Source organism: Pseudophryne corroboree, chromosome 8 (genome assembly GCF_028390025.1).
Source record: "Pseudophryne corroboree isolate aPseCor3 chromosome 8, aPseCor3.hap2, whole genome shotgun sequence".
Classification (NCBI taxonomy): Eukaryota; Metazoa; Chordata; class Amphibia; order Anura; family Myobatrachidae; genus Pseudophryne; species Pseudophryne corroboree.
The window spans coordinates 22,118,049-22,135,724 of record NC_086451.1 but is presented as its reverse complement, the minus strand read 5'-3'; the positions used below and the strand labels follow the sequence as shown (position 1 = coordinate 22,135,724).

At 50.7% G+C, this 17,676-nt stretch overlaps 2 protein-coding genes across 3 annotated transcripts in view; one reads left to right on the top strand and one right to left on the bottom strand.

The window, feature by feature from the left end:
* Positions 1 to 4,597, top strand: part of LOC134948207 (uncharacterized) — a 30,394-nt gene extending 25,797 nt beyond the window's left edge. The window contains exons 5-8 of the mRNA XM_063936050.1: positions 2,501 to 2,660; positions 3,320 to 3,412; positions 3,528 to 3,637; positions 4,431 to 4,597. Of these exons, the coding sequence (XP_063792120.1) occupies positions 2,501 to 2,660; positions 3,320 to 3,412; positions 3,528 to 3,637; positions 4,431 to 4,511 (444 nt within the window). The 3' untranslated portion in view covers positions 4,512 to 4,597. The remainder of the gene's footprint in view (positions 1 to 2,500; positions 2,661 to 3,319; positions 3,413 to 3,527; positions 3,638 to 4,430) is intronic.
* A 2-nt stretch (positions 4,598 to 4,599) lies between these two features.
* Positions 4,600 to 16,740, bottom strand: MON1B (MON1 homolog B, secretory trafficking associated). Of its 2 annotated transcripts, none has more exons than XM_063936048.1 (6): positions 16,531 to 16,740; positions 13,866 to 13,949; positions 10,836 to 11,747; positions 8,388 to 9,186; positions 5,970 to 6,117; positions 4,600 to 5,061 (listed from the first exon to the last, which is right to left on the bottom strand). In XM_063936048.1, exons 1-6 carry the CDS (start codon positions 16,535 to 16,537, stop codon positions 4,834 to 4,836), a joined length of 2,178 nt encoding a protein of 725 aa, XP_063792118.1. In that variant the 5' UTR covers positions 16,538 to 16,740; the 3' UTR covers positions 4,600 to 4,833. The 2 variants fall into 2 exon arrangements, with proteins under 2 accessions (XP_063792118.1, XP_063792119.1); XM_063936049.1 differs by lacking the exon at positions 16,531 to 16,740 and adding an exon at positions 16,422 to 16,517.
* Positions 16,741 to 17,676: the final 936 nt, after the last annotated feature.

Genomic DNA, 17,676 nt, shown 5'->3' with positions numbered 1-17,676 from the left:
CCCCCAGGCTGTAGTCCTGGTGACCCCAGTGGTCATCTGTCCTGCTCTAATGTACTGCATACATTCCCCAGGCTGTAGTCCTGGTGACCCCAGTGGTCAGTCATCCTGCTCTAATGCACTGCATACATTCTCCCAGGCTGTAGTCTTGGTGTCCCCAGTGGTCATCTGTCCTGCTCTAATGCACTGCATACATTCCCCCAGGCTGTAGTCCTGGTGACCCCAGTGGTCACTGCCCTACTCTAATGCACTGCATACATTCTCCCAGGCTGTAGTCCTGATGACCCCAGTGGTCATCTGTCCTGCTCTAATGCACTGCATACATTCCCCTAGGCTGTAGTCCTGGTGACCCCAGTGGTCACTGTCCTGCTCTAATGCACTGCATACATTCCCCCAGGCTGTAGTCCTGGTGACCCCAGTGGTCATCTGTCCTGCTCTAATGTACTGCATACATTCCCCAGGCTGTAGTCCTGGTGACCCCAGTGGTCAGTCATCCTGCTCTAATGCACTGCATACATTCTCCCAGGCTGTAGTCTTGGTGTCCCCAGTGGTCATCTGTCCTGCTCTAATGCACTGCATACATTCCCCCAGGCTGTAGTCCTGGTGACCCCAGTGGTCACTGTCCTGCTCTAATGCACTGCATACATTCCCCCAGGCTGTAGTCCTGGTGACCCCAGTGGTCATCTGTCCTGCTCTAATGTACTGCATACATTCCCCAGGCTGTAGTCCTGGTGACCCCAGTGGTCAGTCATCCTGCTCTAATGCACTGCATACATTCTCCCAGGCTGTAGTCTTGGTGTCCCCAGTGGTCATCTGTCCTGCTCTAATGCACTGCATACATTCCCCCAGGCTGTAGTCCTGGTGACCCCAGTGGTCACTGCCCTACTCTAATGCACTGCATACATTCTCCCAGGCTGTAGTCCTGGTGACCCCAGTGGTCATCTGTCCTGCTCTAATGCACTGCATACATTCCCCTAGACTGTAGTCCTGGTGACCCCAGTGGTCACTGTCCTGCTCTAATGCACTGCATACATTCCCCCAGGCTGTAGTCCTGGTGACCCCAGTGGTCACTGTCCTGCTCTAATGCACTGCATACATTCTCCCAGGCTGTAGTCCTGGTGACCCCAGTGGTCACTGTCCTGCTCTAATGCACTGCATACATTCTCCCAGGCTGTAGTCCTGGTGACCCCAGTGGTCAGTCGTCCTGCTCTAATGCACTGCATACATTCCCCCAGGATGTAGTCCTGGTGACCCCAGTGGTCAGTCGTCCTGCTCTAATGCACTGCATACATTCCCCCAGGCTGTAGTCCTGGTGACCCCAGTGGTCACTGTCCTGCTCTAATGCACTGCATACATTCCCCAGGCTGTAGTCCTGATGACCCCAGTGGTCAGTCGTCCTGCTCTAATGCACTGCATACAATCCCCCAGGCTGTAGTTCTGGTGACCCCAGTGGTCAGTCGTCCTGCTCTAATGCACTGCATACATTCCCCCAGGCTGTAGTCCTGGTGACCCCAGTGGTCACTGCCCTGCTCTAATGCACTGCATACATTCCCCCAGGCTGTAGTGCGGGTGACCCCAGTGGTCACTGCCCTGCTCTAATGCACTGCATACATTCCCCCAGGCTGTAGTCCTGGTGACCCCAGTGGTCAGTCGTCCTGCTCTAATGCACTGCATACATTCCCCCAGGCTGTAGTCCTGGTGACCCCAGTGGTCAGTCATCCTGCTCTAATGCACTGCATACATTCTACAAGGCTGTAGTCTTGGTGTCCCCAGTGGTCATCTGTCCTGCTCTAATGCACTGCATACATTCCCCCAGGCTGTAGTCCTGGTGACCCCAGTGGTAAGCTGTCCTGCTCTAATGCACTGCATACATTCCCCCAGGCTGTAGTCCTGGTGACCCCAGTGGTCACTGTCCTGCTCTAATGCACTGCATACATTCCCCCAGGCATGCGCCTCCAAATATTTGTGTGTCCACTCTAATACACTGCATGCGCCTGCTGGCGTTTGTCCCCCCTCTAATGCACTGCATTCAACTGCCAGCGTTTGTCCCCCCTCCAATGCACTGCATGTACCTACAAGCGTTTGAGCCCCCCTCCAATGCACTGCATGCACCTTCCAGCATTTGTCCCTCCCTCTAATGCACTGCATGTGAGCGTGTTCCCCCTCTAATGCACTGCATGCACCTGCCAGCATTTGAGCCGCCCCCTAATGCACTGCATGCATCTGCCAGCATTTGTCCCTCCCTCCAATGCACTGCATGCACCTACCAGCGTTTGTTCCCCCCACCCCTCTAATGCACTGCATGCACCTGCCAGTGTTTAAGCCACCCTCTAATGCACTGTATGCACCTGCCAGCGTTTGTCCCCCCCTCTAATGCACTGCATGCGCCTGCTTTGTCTCGTATCTCCCCCTCTGCGCTGGTATCCAGTCTGTAACACTATCCCTTGTACGGCTCAGCTAAAGTCTCTGCAGTTTCCTGAACATACCCACTTATCTCCCACAGACCCCCAGGCCCCTGAGTGTGAGGGAGGGCTTACTGGCCTTCCAGAGGGAGCCAGGCTACTACCAGCATCTACGGGCACTGGCGCAGAAGCTGAAGAGCGTGGGCAGAGTGGATGTGGTAAAAGCCATGCACAAAGAGAAGAGTGCCCTCCGCTGGCTGGGTGAGAATCATTCTGACAGGACTGTGACTTAGGGGTAATGTCCAGCCATCCTGCATTCTCTGCTTCAGATGAGCGGGTACCACTAAAATCACACACAACTAAAGGGAAATAAACCTGCACAATATAAAAGTAGCCTCAAACAACATAAATAAATGGTTCCTGTAGTCGTTATCAATTAAATAGAGTGAAATATAACCCTAACTGTAGCAGATCCCTAAAGATACTCAAACAGCAGTGGCAGCCATTTTGAGGCCTATATCAGAGTTTCCCAAACTCCACCATTATAGTCCAGGTGGTTAAATAAAATTGACTGAGATACTAATTAAGTCCCCTGTGCTCACACAAGGATATCCTTAAGACCTGGACTGTAATGGCGGAGCTTGGGAACCTCTGGCCTATACCAATCATCCTAATGGTTGCCGCTGGTTCTAGAGGAACTATTGACATTAGTGAAGCACAAAGTACCTCAGGGATGTCACCGGTTCCTAGTAAAGCGATTGACTGCCTAATAACGAAGATGGATTCGGCCACAAAATGGCTGCCTCAACCCTGGAAGGCAAGGAGTTGGCTATAAACAAGTCTGTGTCCTCTCAGGAACACCCCAGTGGTCCGTACACCGATATATCTTTAGATCTCATTGTTTCCATCTGGGTTTACAGGTCCAGTGTTGCCGGAAGAACATCTGGTGAAGGACATCGTTCCTTCTCTGTGGGTGCCACTGACAACAGCGCTCAGCATTTCTCATCCTGAAGGTATGATGTGACATCATAGTGCTCCCCGTTTGGTTCTGCCTTTCAGCGAGGTCACCAAACTGGGAGGAAGACGCTAATCCCCCTCCCACTATATGCAATGTGGCTTCATCTACAGGTCATGACTGGCGGTTGCTGGCTCAGGAGATACACATCCCCCGTGAACATATTGACCTGTGGCAGGAAAGAGAGAGGAACCCAGGAGAGATGGTGCTGAGAACATGGCAGGTAATGAGCCATTACACTGTGTGAGCATAACAGAAAACAGGGGCAGCCAAGACCGGATCAACATTCTAAGAGTTACTTACCCTGTGCGATGAATCCAGCGTTGCAGGTCCCAGATTTGACGTCAGACATCCACCCTCCAAATGCCTGGATACGCCTGCGTTCGCCACACCACTCCCAGAAAATGGTCAGTTGACACCCCGGAACGCCTTCCTCCTGACAATCTTCTTGCGGTCGCCGCTGCGACTGCTTTCTTCGCTAGCGGCGTTGCTGCCCGGCGACGGCCAACGACGCGCCTGCACAATGCGGCTGCAGCGCAGCTCCGACCCGATCGCACGGCTGCGACGAAGCGCAGCGTGCCATCGGGTCGGAATGATCCCCATTGTATTCATGTGTTAGCCGGCATGCCCGATAGTCCGGTATATAAAGGGCACCAATTGCCCTGTGGAGGAGGCAGCCGTTCCATGAGGTGAACGAATAAATGCAGCCTATCCGTTATTCTAGGACTCACATGACATCACTGTGTCAGCCATTTTGAAGGCCAGTGACATCACCAAGGTGAGAGAGAGAGAGAGAGAGAGAGAGAGAGAGAGAGAGAGAGAGAGAGAGAGAGAGAGAGAGAGAGAGAGAGGGGGGGGATTCATTGCATAGTAGGTGACGCAAACGCACAAAGATGTACATGAGGCGAAACTGGGCCATATTTGCAGAGAAAATACAGTTATACAGTGATCGATGTCTCCCGTCCAGCTCCATTAGAGCGGTGTTCAGCTCTCTAATACTAACTCTCCATCTGCAGGTGAAGGTGACGGAGGCCACTGTGGGACGGCTCTTTGACCTGATAATAAAATACCGGGAAGACCTGGCCGCTATGTTATAGCACAGCAACCTCTTACCGACTTGCATAGGACGTCACTCTATGGAACAGAAAAGTCCTTCATCATAGTAATAAATTAGAAAATAAAAGGTTTTGTCTGGAGCAGCTTTATTCTGAGGACACAGAAGGAAACTAGAACAGAACGCATTAGAAGTTGCAGCAATGGTCTCCAGTTCCATAGACAATGCATCCTCCCGTGGAGGGGCTGCACGCGGGTTAGTACTCTAGTCCCGGGGATGCACATTTAGAACGTAGCGGTTAGACAACACTGCAAGGGGTGCCGACAGGGCCGGCTACTATGGGTGGTTCTGCACCATCGTTTTAGCTAGAGTCCGGAGAAAAAGCCGTTCTGAGAAGGGTCAGTCCGATCAGTCCGGCTGGCTTTCACCCCTTTCCCTGGAAGGGGAGTGGTGGAATACTTTGGGGGGTAACGTATGAACAGCCGGTCTTCCTCCTTCTTGATCCAGCGCAGGAGTTTGGTAATGACGTTAATCGCGCCCACTTTGGTCACCAAGGAGCTGAACGCCGTGTACAGCTCAAACTTGCTAGTGACCTAGAAAGAGACAAAAAGACTATGAGCCCAAAATACCACGTATGATGGCCAACGTCAAACCGATCATACATGTCACACGTGAAGCCAAAACGGTCACCGATATTATTTATATAGCTTATTTCATAGTATATCTAAAGGACGCAAGTGGAGGCGTTTCCCACAGCAACAAATCAGACTGTCTCTATCATTTTCTAGTATGAATTAGAGAAACGATAGCTAGAGTCTGATCGGTTGCTAGTGGCAACACCTCCACTTTTCATTTCTCTAATGTATACTAGAATATGGGTGGGATGTAGTAAATGAAAAATGCGGTAAAACACCCGAAAACGGGGGTTTTACCGCATTTTCAAATTTACTAAGACCCTACCGCCGCGTTTTCGCCGTCCAGGGCATCACCATCTATGCCTATGGGCTTCTTATCGCCGACCAACGCAACCCGCCACCTCCGCCGCAGACGCCGAACCCCCCTCCCCCTTGGCATACCTTCCTCCAGGTAGCCTTGGACCCGGAAGGTAATCTCCTCCTCCCCCTAGCAACGCAGCTGGAGGTCCTTCCGGCTGCAGGGGGGAGGAGGCGGCGCCGGGGGCAGCCTGCTGCTGATCCCCGGCGTGCGGGCAGTGTGGAGACCCCTGGGAGGTGACGGAGACCCCCCGCACACCACCTCGCAGGTATCACGGGGGGCCTACGTCACCGCTTGCCGATATTGATCGCATATGTTATTACATATGCGATCAACATCGCTGCGGTAACCAGCGATGTATCTTAATACATCCCGCCCTATGACAGACAAAATCTGAAGGTTTTTTTGCCCCACCCTGTATTTAGCAGCCCAGTGTCCCCCATTCTTGCGCCGCTTTTCTCCCCAATTTCCAATCCAACCAGAACCCCGAAAACAGAAGATAGGTCACCCAGGCCAGCAGTGTCTCTTTCTCCGCCACGTGGTAGATGAGTCGCAGCGGGCGCACCGAGCTGTGGATGCGGCAGTGGAGGTACCGGTACAAATCAAACAGTCTCTGCCTCTCCTCCTGGCTGGAGTAGGGACCGTCCGTCTCAGGGCTGAGGAGGAATACAAGGAAAGATGTATAAGAGTTCTCACAGAAGGGGGCGTGTGTGTTACTCTCATTTTATGTTGTTTCAGACCAGGGAGAGGGGCCTTACACGTGCGCCTCGGAGCATGGGGGTCATTCAGAGTTGTTTGCTCGCTAGCTGTTTTTAGTAGCCGTGCGAACGCTATGCCGCCTCCCACTGGGAGTGTACCTTAGCAGAAGTGCGAACGAAAGGATCGCAGAGCGGCTACAAAGTTTTTTTGTGCCGTTTCAGAGCAGCTTCAGACCTACTCAGCGCTTGCGATCACTTCAGACTGTTCAGTTCCTGCTTTGACATCACAAACGCCCTGCGTTCGCCCAGCCACGCCTGCGTTTTTCCTGGCACGCCTGCATTTTTCCGAACACTCCCTGAAAACGGTCAGTTGACACCCAGAAACACCCACTTCCTGTCAATCACTCTACGACCACCAGTGCGACTGAAAAGCTTCACTAGACCCTGTGTGAAACTACATTGTTCGTTGTTATAGTACATTGCGCCGCATGCGCAGAAGTGCCTTTTTTCACTGCACAGCGAACGATTGCAGCTAGCGAACAACTCGGAATGACCCCCCTTATCCCCTACAACCCCCCCCCACCCACACACTTTTAAACCATAAAAGCTGCTATTACACTTCACCGTAAATAATGAAAGAGAAAATGCGGACTTTGGACAAGTGCAATCAGATGCCGTCACCGCCCCTTACAGTGTCCCCCAGGACTTACTGTATGCGCAGAACACACAGCTCCGCCCTCAATACCGGGAGCACAAAGAGCAGACCAGGAACCTAATGGTGATCCCGGCTGTGCGCCAAGTACTGACGGAGGGAGGTGAGAGCACAGACTAATGTATTGTAAAGCTGAAATATTTCATGTAATTTTTCTAGCAAGAGAAAAGCTCACAACCTATCTGGGTGTAACGGTGGACAGGCCACGCAGTCCCCAACTAACATCTCAATGGAATCGCTTGTATGTTGATTAGGACGGCAGCAAGTGTGATTGGATGATTATTTAATCTGACCCTGAAACTGGCCCTCGTCTGACCACGGGCCTAATTCAGACCGGATCTCTGTTGTGCGAAATCGCACAGTGGCTGATTATCGAATGATTGCGCATGTGTACGGTTCGTAATGCGCAGGCGCGAGGCCCAACTGCGAAAAAATACTGCCTCTTGTTTATCGCTAGGCGAACGCAGGGTATCCAATCGCAAACTCGCAGAAGTGCAATCAGGTCTGAATTAGGCCCTATGTTCTGTCTGTGTCTCTTAATCTCCCAGATGTTCCCTTTTATGTGTATTGCCAAATCTGACCTCTCAGTTGAATCAGATGTTGCTCCTGTTTGCCACCAGTAAAACAGGCTTTAATCAGGTGCCCTCTCTCCAGCTAATTGATAGGTCACTATTGGAACCTCCCATCAACAAAGCTTCTAGAAAGGGGTCAGACACTCTTGAAGATGTTCTGACCTCAGTCCGCAGGTGGCAGAGCCTGTGCCACGGCAGGATTAGGTTACACGTGGCACGCTTCCTGGCTTCACTACAGCCGGCTATGGTGGTCACAAATGATTACAGAGGCTTATCGTAGTCCTCTTCCAACTGCAATTGCCGATGTGTCAGATAATTGCCCTAGGGATTATAACAGAGTCAATCGGGGTCATTCCGAGTTGATCGTAGCTGTGCTAAATTTAGCACAGCTACGATCATCTTCCCTGACATGCGGGGGGACGCCCACCACAGGGCTAGTCCGCCTCGCATATCAGTGCCGGCCCCCCCTCGCAGAAGCGCAAAGGCATCGCACAGTGGTGATGCCTTTGCACTTCAAGAGTAGCTCCCGACCAGCGCAGCTTTAGCGTGTATTGGCCTGTATTGGCCGGACTGCGCCCCCCTAAACGGCGGCTTAACGCAAATGCTAGGCAACGACGGTGCAGTTCCGACCCGATCGCTGCAACAAACTGCAGCGAGCGATCGGGTCGGAATGACCCCCAATATCAAGCCATCGTGGTAATCTTGGGATTGGGCACTCACAGAGTTACAGACGGCATGGTCATCTCTAGGACTAACATGGAAAGCTGAGGCAGCCTTCAGTAGGTCTGGATCTACAACTGTAGCTACAGGGAGGAGACTGGTTTTTATTGATAGGTCACATTAGACAGATAATTGACCCCTCCCCCAGCAATCCAATGTCAATTGAAGCTTCAATATTAACCTTTGGAAAGCTCAGGTTGTCTCATGTTGGCGGACTAAAATACCTTGTAAATTGCGGAAGCTGACGGTAGGTGTCGGGGATGTCCAGAGGTTTGTAGACAAAGTGCAGCAGCTCAGGGATCCCCACAAGAGAGACGCTGTACGAGCAGCTCCGGAGAGCTCCGGCCAGGGCCTGCAAAGAGTTCTGCGCCTCCATGGCCTCCTGGATCTTCCTCTTGCAGCCGGATACAGCATAGAAGGACTCCTTATCGGTAGACAGTAGCACCAAGCACACAGTGCACTGGGGGTCCAAGTAGGAGATATAAGCATAAAAGTATCCATCGGGGTTAAAGCGAGGGAGACAGATAGGAGTCCATATCTCACCCGCCTGGAAGGCAGAGGAGGCCCCAATGAGGTTGAGCAGGAGGTGGAGGTCAGCGGGATCCAGGCGGCAGTCCTCGATGACCGCCCGCTCCTGCACCACAGTCACAAGCTGCTGCTCTGCTACCAAAATGGAGAAGACCAGATTTGGAGTGATGGTCTTGGTGAGCATGGAGCTCAGCGAATCCCGGAGCGGGCTGGGTAACGCCACGCACTGCACAGCGTCCAGGAGGAAGCCGGGATCAGTGTCTAACAAGTCCAAGAGGCTGTCCAGGATCTTCTCAGAGCCGGCGAGAAGACGTCGCAGGTCGTAGTTCTTCTTGCGCTCAAAGATCCGAGCTACACTGGCCTGGGTCAGCATGCTGATGATCTGGTAGTAAACGTACTGCAGCTCCCGTCTCAGCTGCTCCTCCGATTGAGGGGCCCGGGATACAGACACCAGCACCAGCGGTCCCTGCTGCAGGAAGACCACCTTGTGTTTGTCTGTGGAAAAAGACAAAATAAGAATCAGTTCTTACAACAGACATCCCCCAATAACACAGCATCACTGTTAGTGGCAATTCCCACAGCGTTCCTTAGGCATCACCGCCAGCCAAGTCTTATGCGTCTCTTCACAAGAGCCTATCGGCCAGGGTGCATTATCCATCTGGCCCTGCAAAAAACTACTGCAGTCCCCTGGAGGGGCATGAAACTTTCACTTTGTGCCCCCTACTGGTCAAAGATTCCAACTGCATCAATTCATAGCAGAGGGTACATCAATATCCCAGTGATGGGAGTAGCACCTTCTAAATCCAGGAAAGCTCTGTGTAACGCATGTGCCGTAGGGGTTTCAGACATTTTCCTGCATGTGCAGATGCAAATAATCGCTCAATATCGGCGCTGCATGCGCCAAATGTATTAAGAAAATGTGTGCTATAGCGCCATTTGCTATGGAATTGCTTCACAAGGTAAAACATGCCAAACACAAAAGATACATGATGTTTTTGTGCGATATTAGCAGACATAGGAATTGATGTAAAAATAAACAGTAAACAGGCAACATAGAAAATATGCAACTTTAACAATTGCTACAATCGGCTTCTTTCAACCTGAAACAGTCGGCTCTCAAGTACGGCCTTCCCATGTCTGCTTATATGAACTCTAGAATTTGCAGAAATGTTCTATGGGGGTAATTCAGATCTGATCGCTGCTGTGCGTTTTCACACAGCAGGCGATCAATAAACTGCGCATACGTATGCACCGCAAATGCACAGGTGCGTCGGACAGCTACAACAGGCATCGGTCGGTCAGCGACGGGATGGTGCGAAGGATCCATTCGTACGGGTGTACGCAAGGTGATTGACAGGAAGAAGGCGTTTGTGGGTGGCAACTGACCGTTTACAGGGAGTGTCCGGAAAAACACAGGCGTTCCAAGCATTTTCAGGGAGGGTGTCGGACGTCAGCTCCGGCCCCCGATCAGCAGGAAGAGTAAGTGCTGGGCTGCGCAGAGACTGCACACACTGATTTTTTGGCAGCTCTTCTAACGGGTGTAGTATGTGATGCCGGCGGTCGGGCTCCTGGCGACCAGAATACCGACGCCGGAATACCGACAGCTGGGCGAGCGCAGATGAGCCCCTTGCGGGCTCGGTGGCTACGCGTGCCATGCTATCTATGCTCCCTCCGGGGGGGGGTCGTGGACCCCCAAGAGGGAGAAAAGCTGACGGTATGCCAGCGGCCAGGATTCCGGCGCCGGTATGGTGGTCGCCAGTAGCCCGGCCGCCGGCAACCTGAAGACCCCCCCTTCTAACACACAGGATCGCACGCTTGCACAGCGAAAAAACACTCCCCCTGCAGGCGGTGATTATCTGATCGCAGGACAGCAAAAAACGCAGCCCAGCGATCAGATCTGAATCACCCCCTTTGTCACATTATCAGAGTTCTAGAATAGTTGCAGGATTCCCTCAGACAACATTACCAATCCGGAACGTGGTGGAACTATTGAAGAGAACTCGTGGGATCGCTCACTTGTCAGATCCTCCCATAATCCTCCTGTCTTGCCCTAGCCTGGCAGCACCAGACACATCTAAGGATAAATTTCTGGGCATGCCGTACTATAATACAGAAACACGAAGGGGGTTAGGGATGTCGCATACCTGACTGGATGGAACGGATACAGTTATTGCCGCTCTGGACGAAACTGACCAGCGCCATCATTACACCCATGGTAGAAGACAGGGCCTCCTCGTTGCCGTAACGGGAGTAAATGGGCTTCCCGGCCTCGCTCAGGACAAACACGTGCTTGCGTTTGGTGCGCCAGCTCTCCGCTGTGACGTCCTCATCACGCTGGACAGGGGTAGTTGGTGGGGATGCCTCAGTAGCTACTCCTCCAACAACTGAGGAGATGCTGGTGAAATCTCCAGAGTCCTCAAATGTGTTATCCGTAGAGGCGGAATCAGTTAGATCCTTGACGTCATCCTCACATTCTGCAACTGCAGGTCCGGGCTCCGAGGATGTAACATCCAGTTTGGTCACATTGGCAGAGTCATCCACAGCCGGCTTCTCAGTGTCCCCGGTCACCTTCTCAGAAGTCTGATTTAAGTCATGATCTACTGTAGCCTCTTCGTGGTTTGTCTCCAAATTCCCATCTGAATCAACCTGCAAAGTTCTCGGGAACAAGTTGTCATCAAAAACAGTTCCAACAGTTCCCTGCTCTCTATGCTCCTCTGCCAAGAGCGATGAACCATCCTGGCTCGAGTCTTCAACCATATAAAGCCTATCCTGTAAGGAGTCACCATCTGCAGTGACCACCTTGCTGTCCAACTGTGAAGCCCCATCTGATGTAACCTCAATGGGGACCTCCTTCAAGTCTTTCTTCTCCAAAGTGCTTTGCTCAAGAACATTTGCGGTCTGCTCTTTATCATCGGCTCCGGTACAGTCTACAGGCTCCTGTGAACCGTGCTCAGGATCTTTTTGCTGAAACTGTGTGACCTCCTGTGTTGAAGGGAGATCAAGTGTCGACGTCATTGTGGGTGGATGATCAGCATTGGGTGGGCTTGCCTGAAGACCTGTTGAGAAATAGAACCACAGTAATCTGTGTACCTGTACTCGGGAGTATAGATGATGGTGATAGTACAACTTTCCCATTAAACCCAACCGTCTACGGTTACAGAACCATTCATTATACAATATTACAAGCACTAGAGTCTTTGAAAGTGATCAATAACTTGCACATAAGTAACCACCATGTAATTTTGCCCACCGGGGGCGCCGTTCGCTTCAACTGGAAGACAGCAGATGGTGTTACAATATATCTAGTGCCTATATGACGTAGAGGTGGCCATATTGTTGAACCAATATTCACGTGACTGCCGCTGATCAACTCAACAGGAAGCAGTGACTTCATGAGGAGAAAATGTAATCGTTCCCTGATTAACAGACGGGAAGAGCCACAAACTGGACACCACCGCTGTATATACTAGACTATAGTATCTTGTGAGCAGACCCTTATCTCTCTGTCCCAGCGAGTGTAACTGTATGGAAGAATGTTAACTGTACTGCGGAATGTTCAGAGACCAGTTAAGGTTGCAGACATCACCGATTACTCCCTAAGCTTATAGTGCACTAACAGGAGTCTCTGCGGCGAGCTAGGCCACACAGCGGCTTTCTGATATTGACTAAATGCTGAGTAATATAGTTTTGGAGAAGTTGTTCTAAGGCAGTTACACGGCAATTGCAACAAAAATGTCCCAATATCCTTAATGATGTGGACAGCGGAGTGTAAGACACAGTGGCAGGAAGAGGTTAGTAAAACGTGCATTAGATTGGTGAAAAGGCCTGTCTGTGCGTAAGAGCCAATTGTGGCATCGCACCACACTGTCACCTTGTGTTACACACATTGGGGCAGCCATGTTGGAAACTAAATCGACGTGTAAAACAACACAGCTACTAAATTCACACTTGTATGAATATTGGGTTCTGACTACAAACTCCCTGACTCCACTCTGAATAGCGTCATGTCACCGGCTTATAGTGGTACAAGACAGCACAGCTTAATAGAATGTACATAATTGGTGCCCACGTACAGAGCTACCCAGTCATTCTGTTGTCCCAATGAACGAGTGATGGGATCTGGTGACACACGGGGAAAGGCACATACGTCAGATACTGCTGTCCATTATCTAAGAGGAGATCTTCTACGCCCAGGTCAGTAATGACTCTACACTTGCAAAGGGCCATCAGACAACCTCATATTTCGGGTATGGGTCATTAGGTCGACCACTATTGGTCAACATGCAGGTCAACAGGGTTTCTATGTCGACATGGTCCATAGGTCGTCATGACAAAAGATTTTTACATTTTTTTGGGTGTCGTTTTCTTCGTAGAGTGATCGGGATCTCCATTTAGTGCACCGATTCACTCGCCATGCTTCGGGCAAGGCGCCTCGCTGCGCTCGGCACAAGTTACCGTTCCCAATTGTAGTCCACGTGGATGGTAAAGTATGAAAAAGTTGAAAAAAAAATTGTGAAATACTCATGTCGACCTAGAACCTGTCGACCAACAGTGGTCGATCTAATGACCGTATCCCTATCTCTCCCCAGATCATATCCACTTGGGTTCTGCAGAATTGCCTGGCCACCCACTATGACCAGACTGGCACACACGCATTCAGCTGGAAGCAGGCCACACAAGGGCTGACCCAACCCATTCCACTAAACACCAGGATCAAGGTCCAAAGTGCCCACAAACACGGTTGGCTGAGATCGTGGGGTTTGGTCTGAAAATGCCTGGGACCTGTAACCTCAGAGACAGAAGCCCATAGTCATCTCCCACCTGCATTTACCAACATCTGTGCATGAAAAGCCTCTGTCCCCAAATTATTTCACATGGACCCTTATCCTCTGCCCGCGGCCAAAGACAAACTCTTTGGAGTTCAATGACTGTGTGGGCAGAGAAGATTTGCTAGTAACAATCAGTAACGTCAGACCAGATGCAAAGACTGGCTGGCAGTCATTTCTAGCCCTGCTTCAGATGGGGCAGATGTATTAAGCCTTGAAAAGTGATAAAGTGAAGCGAGAGAGATAAAGTACCAGTCCATCAGCTCACTACCTCCCCCAAAACACAGAAACCCGTCTAATACCTGCCCCAGCCCATGATATTAAAGTTATTAATCTCTCATCCATTACCTCTGTCCGACTCCTTCTCTCTCCCGTGATGAAGATTTGGCGATTCCGATGCTTCCGCCATCACCCCCACATCTCCGCCGGCCTCTAACGATATAAACAGATAAAAATACGTTCAATCAATATCAGTGGCTTATAATGACAATCTTATAATCACATAGAAAAGTCCCATTACTGTCATAAACACAACACTGGAATCACAGGCCTTAGTATACATTACAGATTCCAACTGAGCCAGGCACTGAATAGAAACTTAAGATGTCAAAGTAAACCTTTAACTTTCAGACCTGTGTCTTTAATAACACATATACTACAATATTCAATTTCCCATACCGATTGCGGGTGTTAAAGTTTCGCTGGGGGGGGGGGGCTATCTAATTAGCCCCGATAAGCCGGCGCATGCCGCGGCTTACCAGGGATTTTGTTTCACCTGCCTCCGGCAGGCGAAGCAAAATCCCAGATAACAGCCCGCTATTTCACCCGAAAACACACAGGTTTCAGTGACCCTGTGTGTTTACGGGTGTTACAGTACGTTTTAATCGGCCGAGCTAATCAAATAGCCCGACCGCAGCACCCGAAGACACATCGGGGGTTTTTACTCCCGATGTCTCTTCGGGCAAAATTGAATATCCCCCACAGTCTCCTCCTACATCTCATTTGCATACGGGAGCCAGTGGCATTATTCAGAGGATGCATGTAGGACTTTTGAGAGCGCATCTCTGCGCCATATAATGAAGGGGCGCAAGCAAACATGGCCGATTAATCATTACCGGTAATGGGTGCATACACATGTGACGCTACCAAGCAGCCTAGGCACTTCCCTTACACAAAGATATTACTATCACTTTCATTTTCTAGACATGAACCAGAGGTTCCCAAACACGGTCCTCAGGGCACCAAGTTTTAAGTATACTCATGCTTGGCCACAGGTGACTTAATTAGTACCTCAGTCAATTTGATTTAACAATCTGTGTTGAGCCATGGCTATACTTGAAATCTGGACCGTTAGGGTGTGTTCAGGACCGCGTTTGGAAACCTCTGACATCAAACAATAGTCGCTAGAGTTGGGATTCAGTAATGCCCGGTGAGATATCTGTATTTACTGCTGGTTTATCAATACCCTGACTGAGAGCAGTGACAATATTCCTGAAAACTGACAAAGCCTATCAAATCACTAAACCCTTCTGACATCATCGATTCCAGTCTCCCGCCTCAGTGATGTCACCAATCCCTAGTTAATAGGCTAAATGGTGACCTAACTCACAAACCGGCTCCGCTCACCACGACTCGCTGACTGAGGAAAAAATAACAATGATTGAGTATTGGGCCTAACTCAGACCTGATCGCTGATGTGCGAATGTGCAGAGGTTTGCGATCGGATAGTCGCAGACAGAGAGAAATCCCGCCCCGTGCAAGTCTGTGTACGCCGTGTGAAAATCTCTGCGAACGCCGGTCAGCTGCAAATCCGTTCACACCTCACTCACCACAGAATGATTTTTCCAGTATGTGCGCAGCCCAGGACTTACACCTACAGTGCGATACAAACAGGCTTATCGGGCCGGAGCTGACGTCACACACCCGCCCTGAAAACGCTTGGGAACTCCTGCGTTTTTCCTGACACTCCCAGAAAACGGTCAGTTGCCACCCCCAAACGCCCGCTTCCTGTCACTCAACTACGTACGCCTAGCGATCAAAAAAAGACGCAGGATATTTCCGCAGTTTGGCCTTGCGCCTGCGCATTACGATCCGTACACATGCAGTCGATTGATAATTGGCCGCTGTGCGATTTCGCACAACAGATCAGGTCTGAATTACCCCCATCGACTGCACAAGGCAGATCAGGCTCAAATCCCAAATCACACTAATATACGACACAAGTACACATCAGTGTCCTGTAGGGAGCGGAGTAAATAGGAGTCACATGAAGGCTGGCATGTGCTCCCAGCAACAAAAACACCCTTGTCTACATGGGTCAGGGAACTGGAGCCGCTGCAGAAGGTAGAGCGGCTTCATAATCCCAGGGACTATGGGGCATATGTACTAAGCAGTGAAAAGAGTGGGGAAGTGAGCCAGTGGAGAAGTTGCCCGTGGCAACCAATCAGCAGTAAAGTAACATTTATAGTTTGCATACTATAAAATGATACAGAGAAGCTGATTGGTTGCCATGGGCAACTTCTCCACTCTTATCACTGCGTAGTACATCTCCCCATCAGTCACCGGGAAGACGCTCGCTGGGCAATGACAGCAAAGCTATTGCCACAGGCAGAGGCCAACAGAGCCTGGCAAAACCCTAGACATGCCTACAGCATAACGGAGGGCCACAACTCAAGAGATACACACACATATATATATATATATATATATATATATATATATATATATATATATATATATATAGTGTGGTGTACAGGTTTGGAGAAAATACTTGATATCACTTTAACATGCAGCTATTACTTTCTGTCACCCTCCCTGGGAACAGGACAAAATAAATAAATTATATATATATATATATATATATATATATATATATATATACACACACACACACACGTTGTTTACCTATGTCTGTGCATATTGGTATGCCTGCTGTGCATACATAATACACCCACAACCCATCACACAGTGCTCACTGTATACACACAGTCCCCCCTCCCCCCTCCCAATATACCTGACATGGGCGATCCTCCGTGCCCGCGCACCGCCGCTCAGCCCCGGGGACGCGCACCACCGACTTGCCGCTGCTGGAGTCACTGCTGCAGCAGACGGTGAGGGGGCGGAGACAGTGACAACGAATCCTAAGCGGACAACATCAGCTGATCTGATTTCTATCCAATCGGAGAGCGCGGCAGGCTCGGAGACGGAACTCAGGCTCAGGAAAGGAAAAGTAAGCAATGCTGCTCAAGCAGGTCCGCGGAGTCGGCCATTTTTCAGGAGGCTAAACGGATAAACTTGTCGGACATCCGGGTACTCGAAGTGAGACGATAATGTGTCGCTCTCCTAGAGCGCAGCCATTTTGTTGGAAGTGTAACTGATTGAAGTACCTCATTTCACTACCTGCCCCCACGTGTTCAGTATACAACTTTCACCTAAGGGGGCAGGTAAACTAGAATAAATTCCCTCAAAATGGGGTGTGCTAATTCTCCTGCCCCCAAAGGTGAAAACTATTATTATGTTGCCAGCTGCGCTCCAATTGTAGGAGAGCAGCAGCTGCCCCCCACCACCAGGTTCTATACCTCCCCCCCCCCCCTTCCTCCCACCACCACCCCCACCAGGTTCTATACCCCCCCACCCCCACCACCAGGTTCTATACCCCCCCCCCCTTCCTCCCACCACCCCCACCCCCACCAGGTTCTATACCCCCAACTGCCCCAATTTGGGCGGGACAGTCCCGCTTGCAAGCGAATACAGATTATGTTTTCATCACGGGTAATGTCCCAGCGCGGTCCCACCTGCAGGTCCCAGCAGGAATGGGAAGGGGCAGTAAAACAGCCCTGGCGTTCTAATATACACATACGCGCGACAAGGGGGCATGGTTATGTCTCACGGGTCATGCCACATGTCACGGGTCCTGGCCTCGCGGCACGCTCCCGTCTCTCTGTATGCCGGGTGTTTTGTTCATATGTTTGTAAATCCAGTCATCAGGACACGGAGACATGTGAGTTCACTGCTGTGCTGTTTATTCCATCACCAACTCCAGGCACACACACACTGGACCACCCACTTCCCAGCATCTCCCTGGTCCCAGGGACCATCACGGAAGATTCAGGCTTACACAGATTAATAAGGGAGTGTCTACAAATATAAGCATTCTAAT